Source organism: Fopius arisanus, unplaced genomic scaffold, assembly GCF_000806365.1.
Source record: "Fopius arisanus strain USDA-PBARC FA_bdor unplaced genomic scaffold, ASM80636v1 scaffold00017, whole genome shotgun sequence".
Taxonomy (NCBI): domain Eukaryota; kingdom Metazoa; phylum Arthropoda; class Insecta; order Hymenoptera; family Braconidae; genus Fopius; species Fopius arisanus.
The window spans coordinates 891,054-901,014 of record NW_011887756.1 but is presented as its reverse complement, the minus strand read 5'-3'; the positions used below and the strand labels follow the sequence as shown (position 1 = coordinate 901,014).

The window sequence follows — 9,961 nt, the reverse complement described above, 5'->3', positions numbered from 1 at the left end:
CACGAAATTAATTGAATTTTTTATAGAGCAAGATTAAGCGATAATTTGATTGCACTTCAAGTTGTACGTAGGGCTGATTAATTCACCGAGAGTGGAATGAAATATTCAACCGTTGGAATAATAAAATTCTGAATAAAAATATGGAAAAACAAGTTGAAATTAATTTTTCCCTATTTCACGATTCCCCAGTGGCTAGAGAGTAGGAGAATGTAGCTGAGGACATTCTGTCTCAGCGTAAAATGCATTTGACTCGAAAGTCTCATGGCCCGAGACTCTTTCTCCATTCTAATGTCTTCATTTGAATATCCCCATCCCAATCCCCATCCCCAACGAATCCACTCCATTTTGTCTTCGTCCTAGATGGCTATTGTTATCATCTCGTATCATTCGTTCCATCATCTTTTATGTATACATTAATCTTGTTTGAAAATCTCTAAAACATCCCCATAAAAAAATACATTAAAAGATTGATATCAGCCAATTTCACATTATTATGGCTTTAAAAAATATTAAAAATCGCTGGAACGATTCGTGCATTCATTAAAAATTGTCGAAATCAAGAAATTTCAAGTGTAATTTTCCATTATTCGCTAACAATTGTAATAAAAATCTAGTAGAATTACGCGAAAGTAATAACGATAAAAAAAATGTTTCGTAATTTTTATGTTGGTTTTTCCTGCATAAGGGGTAAGAATGACTAGAATTAATGTCAGAATTACCCTCTCAAGCTGAAAAAGCCCCCGTGCAACACGAAACCATAAATATCTTTCAGTCGGTTGTTCCGAGCTTATGCACACGGTTACATGAAGATATACAATTTTCCAAGGTGGTATGATATTATGTACACCTTCGGGCCACTGTCAGACCCACCATTGGTACAGAAGGGGATTCACTTGGTTGAAAAAAATGAGGCCTGCAAGATGCGTCCAAGGCACCCGCCGCTGAAATTTATATTCCGCAAAAACAGGAAAGCGAGTAATATTAAAAAATAAAATAGTCTGCGTGCTTCCCCTGGAAAATCCACCAGATAAAAGGAAATGTAAAAGACTGTAGAAAAAAAAAATATAAAAATAAATAAAGGATAATGTCAGTGGAAAAAAGGAAAAAAAAAAATAAGCGCCGCAGAAGCGTGAGAAATATTATCAAATAATATTTCGTTGGAAGGTGCTATTCCCCTCATTTTTCGCTTCATTTCTCTTCATCCTTTGAAAATTCCAAAAAATACGAGTCTCGTTAACATATCAAAGGGGGAAGAATATTCAAATTTACGACCGACAAAGCCAAAATACTATACACGTCCCTGTGTTCTCCTTCAACTTTAAACCCCCACAGCCCATTTTGCCGTGACTTTATGTATCTCCCCCAAAAAGGTAAATAAAAAAATGAAGAAGAAAAATCGCGCCTCAACCCCATTTTTTATAACGAAAAAAAAAAAAAAAAAAAAAGGAACCAGTGGGAAAAGCCCTCATACACGCTAGGATGAGCTTTAACCTTTCGATGAATAAAAAAGAAGAACTCTCGGCCCCATTTCAACCCCCCAGACCCCCTTCCCCTCTACCCTTCCCACACCCCTACAACTTCATTTTACTTTGGAATTTTTATCTAGACTCGGGGGTATATATCTTTGAGCTTAAGCTCTTTATTGTCCGGTCATATATTGCGTAAGGATTTCATTCACCAATCCCCAGGGAAGAGAAAAAATTCCGATATAAAAGACATACCACTTCTCTATTTCCCTCCCCCCCTCCCTCCCTCATTCATATATCGATTCATACATTTCCAAAAGAAAATAGTGATAAGAATGTTGAGGGTACGCCGAGTAAAAATAAATATGAACGGGGTTATCAAATAAGTCGAGCGTCTCCAATCATTTCCCAGTTCCTCTTGTGCTGTATAAAAATTTATACGAGGCGAAAGTATCAATTCAAAATGACTGCGTAAACGTACACCGATATGTATCCAAGTACCCGAGCGTAACTCTCGTATCATGTTAACGACGTGGGTCGTAAAATACGAGGGCTGAACTTGGAAATGGTGATTTTATATCGGGAAAACGATATAAGAGTTTGAGATTTAATCATCGTGATCGTTACCCTGACAAATCACTCGTAAACATTAGGAGAATCAGAATCTATTGAGCATCTGGCATTGATTACTCTTGAAATTAGTGGATTACTTCTTACTTCCGTCAAGACATTAGAGCCATTAAACATCACATCCCCTCAGACATTAAAAAACTTTCCATTCACTCTCGGAGTTATGCCGTCATTAATTATTTGGAAAATATATCCCGCAATACCGGAACCGGATAACCCCGGGGTGATAATTAGCTGAGAAAAATAAAATTCAATTACGGGGTAATCGGATGTAAAGTCCAACTCGATAACCCGAGGAGATGGTTTCGTGAAAAAATTGATGATTTCGTTACTTTCGATAATTGCATTACGAAAAATGAATGGGTTTAATTAGATGGAGCGTTTTGTTAATTAGATAACTCGCTTTGGAGAGATATGATGAAATTATTGTCAGAACCTTTTCTGTAGAGAAAAATGAGAGCTACAAAAAAGGTCTTAACAAAAATTTCACTGTCTCTATTGGATCCAGAGATATTCATCGAAAAAAGATGTTTTTTTCGAAGATGTTTCAACCGAAATTTTTCTCCTTCAATCCAAATTCAATTCAAACGAATAATTCCTCTTAGAATAGTAGGAAAAAAAAATTCCCATGAATTGAAAAAAATAATGTATACCGTACTGTTTAAATAAACTGCCCCTATGTGAGTAAAATGACTATTCATTGTTGCATTTTATGAAAAAGTTTTCATTTCGATGATTAACCTAAGCCTTACGAGCCCGTTGAAACAGTAAAAGCTAACAAGGAAGCCTTGAAGAATAAAATGAAGTGTTGGAAAGACGATTGTCGGTTAAATCTCACCCAGTGGAATAACCGGCGGGTATCTCTCGAGTTTCTTCTTGTTCCGGGTGTTTTGCTCCTTGGCACCCTTAAATTTCAAGTACTAAGGTACAACAGTGGCTTAATGCAGATTTAGATAGCTCGAGGCTCAGCGGCGTGCCCACCTTTTAAGTCTCGAGGACTTAGGCTAATTAATTTATAGACACCCATTTCACGACAGCTCCGTAGATGGCCCGCAGGGTAGCAGTTGGTGGCACTGGTGCCAGTTGGTTTTGGCTACGTGGCATTGGATTTTACCACCTCATGTATGCACCTTAGATCTTAGACTGCATCCCCTGAGCTTTCCAACACCCCCCTCCTGTCTCATCATTTACCAACTGTTTCGAGATAACACAACTCAGTCTCTTCCACCCCTTTTCAAAACCACTCAATTCCCCCTTTTGCTTCTCCACATTGCGTTGGGGTATCAACGGGTAAACGCCTCTAGCGCTCTTTGTTCAGACGTGGTGCAGCCATTCCGACGCTTTCAGCTTGAAAATTTTCCCCCCTTTGATGAACATTTATTGTGGTGTGATTTACTAGACAGCCATCATTTTTTTCACTCTCCAATTTTCACTTTATCTCGCAATAAAAATTATCTAACACCAATTAATCAGTTTATCTAAACAGTACGTTAATGTATAGTAATAATATAATAAATAATTGGACAGACCTAAATGAATCTACAAGAGTTCATATTTCGCCCCCCCCCCCTCTCTACGCCCCCTCCACGATGAAATATCGATAATCCGTCACCAGAATATCTTGAGCTAACCGTGCGTTAAATAAATGTTTGCTGATAGTCGAGATTAAAATGTTGTTGGGTGGCAAATTATTTTCCCCCAGTGACACAAATTCAAAGGACTGTACACGAAGGGAGGGGGGGGGGGGGGGGGGGGATGAATGTGACATGGGGAATTGGGTTTTCCCCGGAAGTTGCAGGGATGGCCATGTTGGGATTTCCCATGCGGTGTGTACGTTACGTTACGCCGTTCCATGAAATATGCAATCCGCTCTCTTGGAAAGCCTTCGTAACGGCCACCGAACCTACCCCCCCCCCAAATATCCACCCTCTCACCCCTCCCACCACGACCCACGGAACTCCAGAGTGTGCCAATACTAGTGCCACCCTACAAAAATCCACCACTTTTCCTCTACCATTCAATCTATCCTCTCTTTTCTGCAGTAGCATTTGACCGTCGGTATGACGGCATTTCTAATCTTGGCACGACACCCCCCCACCCCCTCCCCCTCACACCCCCTTTAACGCGTGACAATCGAATTTGCGGGGGAGTCATGTAGTTGATCGAGATCACAATCGTGGGGGGCATAAAAATGAGACGGTAATGCTCAACGAAGGAAACATTAGGGGATGATAAAGGGGGAGCACTCAAATTTCTGAATAGTTTGTGAAATTTTTCTCTACCGTGTGACATTTTTTAAAAAATAATTGGATAAATTATGATTTTTTTTTAGTACAATTTAATAAAAATTATGTATTTTTATTTACGTTGGAAATTATACGGATATGTGTGGGCATTTGAAATAAGAAATTACTGAATTGATAATGTCGTTGAATAAAATTGAAGAGTAATTTTCAAAGGGGATGAGAATAGCTCTTATAACAACTGGTGTCTTTTCATAAATTCACTGAATAGATCATTGATACGGATGTTATAATGAAGCTCTCACAATTCCCCCGGAATATTCTCAACAGGAAGACCCACCCCTCGTCATCAGCAATATTTGATAAAAGCATGAAGTCCCCTTGTGCCGTCAATAACGACAAACCGACAACTATAGCAAAGCGTTGGAGAGTTAATTTCATCTGACGAGGTTATTGCCTCGGAGGGAAGGAAAGGGAATAGTTTCAACTCAAGTGGTATAGATAGTAGTGAGGCCTGGCAGTGGTAATAGTCCCGGTAGAAAATGGTTACCCCTGGAGCGATCGAGTGAAAACACATCAAGAGCCTCAACCCCCAATCCCCCAACCCCTAACCGACGTTTAGATGTGTCGAATGCCGTCTGTACACCGGCATTCCCGCATTTACAGAAGAAAAGATATTTTGGTTAAAGTATTATCAAAGCCGCGAGCTCAATGCCTGACCTATTACTTATTTCAATTCATCTGAAAGATTTTTACTTCATCCCTATTCTAGAATTTCATGAAAAATTCATCGTGTTTAATAGAGTGAATATAATTAATGATAAATGTACGACAGATTGGGTGGCGCATGAAAAGTGATGAAACCCACTGAAAGTTATTGAACATCGATAAAAATAAACGCTCAAACCCATTGAAAAAAAAAATAATAAATACCGCCGTAAAGAATGGACGTGGAACAATCTTATATTTATTTTATATTTTTATAGTGGATAGCGTGCAATTGTCGTATGAGGATAATTAACAAAAATTTATTGTCATGGACAATTCGACAACTTGTGTCACAGCCGAAGGTATAGATTATAATTATAAAATATTATAATTGATCATTAGCCGTGAACGTCCATCATTGGAAAATGCATCAATGTAATTGAAATATTATCGAACACCACAGGCCATCGTCGACTGGGTTTCATCCATTTTTATGGACTTTGTTAAGGCAACATCGCGCTGAGGCTTAGATAATACCTTAAGTGCCGTTGATATTAACGGTGAGATAAGGAGGCTGGATAAGGGTGTGCTGGATGAAAAAGAATGGAATGAGGAAGGAAGTACGAGGGTGGATGTAGGAGAGTGGTGGGTATGGGTGTGTTAATGGATTTCTGAAAAGTTTTCCGGCTACTCGGGCCTCTGTTCGAGCGGAATATGAAGTTCCGAGTTGTGAAATTAGCGAGTCTTTAAAGGACGCACCGTAAAAAAAGAAAAACCACCGTCTTTGGTTTTTCAACCGAGTTTTCAAGCACTTGGGGAAAATGGAGACAGAAAAAGCTTTTCGCTCTACCACCAAGACCTACATAATCCTAAAAAATCGAAATCGAAAAGACACACGAGTTCTGATTAACCTCCCTCCAGAAATATAAATTACCTCATCATCTCGATATAGATTTGATTCGAATAATCGATTTATTGATCTCAAAGAAATTATTTAAATGGGGCACACACCCGAGATTTTTTCACGTGGAAAAAAAAGAATTTTTCTTTTATTTCAGGAATACGTAAAACCGCTGGCGAGTTTACAGGAAAAAACATCGTCTGCGATAAAAGAAAAACGCTAAACAATATCACCAAAGCAATTAGTATTAAGCGGCGTGCCGATGCCAAATTAATAACACCCTAGACAACGGGTTCTAGTTGTATGTGAAGTTGAAGAAAAACTAGAAATTGCAATGAATTCCGATACTTTATTTGTCACCAATGGAATTTCAACTGAACCAATCCTCACCTTTAGGTCCTAATTATCAGCACTTAGGAATGATATCATATTTCATTTTGACAATTTTTTTGACGGACCCGGGGACAAACACTTGGACTTCAGCCTTTAAGAGTTGATTACAAGGTGATTCAGCGAGATTATCAACTCGTAATTCCGTGTCGAAAGTCGGTTGTAACCGGACCCTCCTCTAAAAACGAGTAAAATCAATGATAATGCGATAACGATGATACTTTATATCACACCTTTCTTATTGGGCATTTTTTATTGAGAATATCGATAGTGCCTTTGAATAATTCAACAGCTTTGACATCCTGCTCATCGGCATCATATTCAGGGCACAACAGAACACGATCGGCAGTTGCCAAATTTGTACCGCTACGATCAGTAATTTTGTAATCAACCTGTCACCAGAAATAAATTAATTAAATGAAGACAATTAACGAAGATTGACATCATCCGAACAAACCGTAATTCCAACATCTTTCTCCAAACTCTTCCTGATCGTTACATCGAACAAATTAAAATCAAAGTAATCGTTCTTCTTGACCTCATCATCGGGCAGATTCATGAGCCTCACTTGGGCCCTGAAAGTCTTGAATAGATAACGTATCAGTGATAACGACGAATTGGAAAAATCTTATCGAAAAGACTTACTACTGCTGAAGCGGAGGCGCAGAATGCCAAGAGCCAAATAATCATCATCTTGAGACTTGCTAACGGCTGGGGGACTTGAGAGATGTGCAATCGACTGTTTCAATAGTGAAACTGAATTGTCGGAATATTTACTGGACTATTTACCGGTATTTGGATATGGCTGTGCATGAGGGGTGCGATAAGATATCATGGACAACACGATAATTGCATATTTTCTGTTGGAAAATAAGCGGAAGAACATCGCCCAGGGAAATTATGACAATTACTCTGTTTGTCTGTTATTTATCGGTTGAAGTTGAACACCTCCACAATCATTGAAAAGAAATTATATTAATTGAGATTTTTTCTAATTTTACACTCTGAATTATTAAACGTGAGGTGAACTATAATATGTGCACTTTTTTTAATCCAGTTTTCAGGCAATATCTCGGAATTGAGGGAAGAAAGTGATATTTTCATGAAAACCTTTTTTCTAGCTCTCAACGTTTTCTATAAAAAATGTTCTCACAAAAAATTCGCTACGTTCCATCGATTCCGAGATATTGGCCTCGAAAAGGGCGTTTTCTTTTGGGGAGAGAAAATCGGGTAATAAACCTCAACGGAACACTCGAAGAGAAACATGTGGAGGCCAGGAACAAGACAAGAGGGTAAATGATAACTTTGCCGTCGGTGTGGTGACACGTACTCGTTGCAATTCCTACGGAATTAAGCGAGCGGAAATGTAAAACGAAATGCGTTCGCGGTTGCAGTACGTTGTAAAATCCCCGAAACCCCATCCCCGGGTGTTCCCTCTTTACCGCTTTACCAGAAAGGTATCTATGGCAGTGGGTGTGCAACATTTTAGGTTTAGGATAACCTCCCCCCATTGCCATTCTCACAAACCTCGGGGAAATTCAACGAGGTATCCACTTCCGGCTTTGGCCACCTGACTCGGTTCGTTATTTCTACCGTGAACTGGGATTAAATTTACGAGCATCCGGGTATTTCATTGATTCTTCAGAGAATGTGAATAAGTCTGACTTCGAATTGGGACAAATTTATTTTACCTTTCCTGAGAATTTATCCTTTTTCCTCCATTTCTCCTCAATCCGCACTCTCAACGATAAATATTCACCCCTTTGGAGTTTGTTTATTGACGTATGAATTACATTTCCGTCGTACTATTCTACCGGAAAACTCAATTCGCGAAATTGATGAAATTGTGAGGTGGATCTGTTGGAGAGTTTCGAAGGAATTCACATTGCGATTCACTGGCTGTCGTCTCTCAGTAATTTGAGTGAGGGAGTAATTGAACCGTAATTAGTCGCGACTAATCACTGGAGCAACTCGAGTTACAAAACCCTTTGAACTGTTTGAAATCTTCTGTAAGAACCACTACCAGAGAAGATCCGACAGGAGCAAGAACTTCTTTGAGAATGTACACCATTGTCACAATACCGAATCACCGAAAATGAGAAACTTATACCAAAAATTTCGCTTTGATAAACAAAATACAATGAGCTTCTCTCCGAAGTCAATATACCTCGTAACTCAAGTATAAATACCACGAGTTACAGAAGATAGAAGATAACTAAAAATTCCAAATCTCCGGAAATAATCGTTCGAAGAATAATAAACAGAGTCATCAGTTTTTGTTTTCTCTACCAGAACGCAGAGAAAATGTGGAATTTGTATATTCCCGTGTAGAAACGATCTATTCATCTCCATAAAATCTTATCCCCCGTGTAATTCCACGAGCTTGCCATTGCCTCCCACCGACAAAAAAAAAAAAATCCCATTCGCTCTTTTATTCGTAAAATTTCCATCAACCGAAATGATTGCAACTCTCACACGAACACTCGTTAACCCTCACCATGTGCCGTATGAGTTTTTTTGATAGCGTGCCCTGCCACTACCAATATCACTAGCCAATTTTCACCCCCTCCCCCTCTCCCCCCCCCTTACCACGCAATACTCTTTTACTCTGGTTTCAATTGTAAAAAAGCGTAAATAACTCGTTTCCCGGTCTTTTATGCCTTCAATTTTATATCCCCAACTATTCTTTCACACCGATGGCCATTTTTTTTTTCTTATAACAAAAAACAAAAATGATTAAGAATCAAAGTTGAGAGGGGGAAAGAGGGGGGGTGGGGAGGAGGGGAGCAGCATGTGCTCGTAAATCGTTTTATGCTGAAACGTGTTGCCTTCGTGTAAGAGAAAGGGTTTTCCACTCTGGGATACCGTATATTTACCACCGAGTCAATACGCGAGGAGATAATATGTTTGCGGAAAGGCAGAGCCTCTTTCTTTATATGAAATTGGACTTGAGGTTTTTTGAAAGATCCACTGCATTTCGTGACTCGACTGACACACGAAATGCAAAAAATTTTCGTGTCTCGGAAAAAATTTGAATGGTATAGAAATTTTTTGTTGGAATTTGATCATATCAAATCAATCATTTTATTGTATCAAAGGAATATTTTCCGCAGGGGAAAATGTATTGAAAAAATAGATTTCATTGTTTCTGTGAGTGGCAAGTGAATTTTTCCCGATTCACTGGATATCAAATTTTCTAATAATGAATGTATATGGAATTGTTAGTTTGAATTGAAGGTAAATTTAATTTGCAGATGATTTTTTTCGGTGGAGAATAAATCAATGATGAAATGGAAAATTTTCAGTTTTTTTCTATGGAAAAGTAAAACTACTGGGGGATGGTGCAGCCGGTGGGTGTGAAATTTCCATATCGTGGAGCTAAAAGTGGCCAAGGGTCGGGTGGCGCCGACGACCGCACCTTTTCTTCTGAAGCCTCTCTTACCCTCTCACGTCTTCTATGAAACATTTGCAATTCCAAGGGCCCTCGTGGAATATATCCACCGAGATATGAGGACCCACGGAAATCTCTCGCTAACTTATATTGAATTCGCTGATAAAAAAGATATAACAATAAAAGCCCGACACTGATATATTTACTTGGATTGAGATTTCTATTGGATTCA

General features: G+C 38.9%; 2 protein-coding genes across 3 annotated transcripts in view; both read right to left on the bottom strand.

Moving 5' to 3' along the window:
* Nucleotides 1-9,961, bottom strand: part of Fkbp14 (peptidyl-prolyl cis-trans isomerase Fkb14) — a 27,851-nt gene that overhangs the window by 5,847 nt on the left and 12,043 nt on the right. The gene's annotated exons all lie outside the window — the stretch shown is intronic.
* On the bottom strand, nt 6,278-7,099 carry LOC105263907 (uncharacterized). Its single transcript, XM_011300422.1, has 4 exons — nt 6,984-7,099; nt 6,796-6,921; nt 6,572-6,730; nt 6,278-6,516 (listed from the first exon to the last, which is right to left on the bottom strand). The coding sequence occupies exons 1-4, from the start codon at nt 7,029-7,031 to the stop codon at nt 6,355-6,357; spliced, it is 495 nt and encodes a 164-aa protein (XP_011298724.1). The 5' UTR covers nt 7,032-7,099; the 3' UTR covers nt 6,278-6,354.

Coding starts and splice junctions, on each gene's coding strand:
- LOC105263907 (XM_011300422.1), bottom strand. CDS start 7,031: ATGATGATTATTTGGCTCTTGGCATTCTGCGCCTCCGCTTCAGCAGTA. Junction 6,731..6,795: donor AGAAAGATGTTGGAATTACG/GTTTGTTCGGAT, acceptor TTCTGGTGACAG/GTTGATTACAAAATTACTGA. Junction 6,517..6,571: donor AAAAATGCCCAATAAGAAAG/GTGTGATATAAA, acceptor ACTCGTTTTTAG/AGGAGGGTCCGGTTACAACC.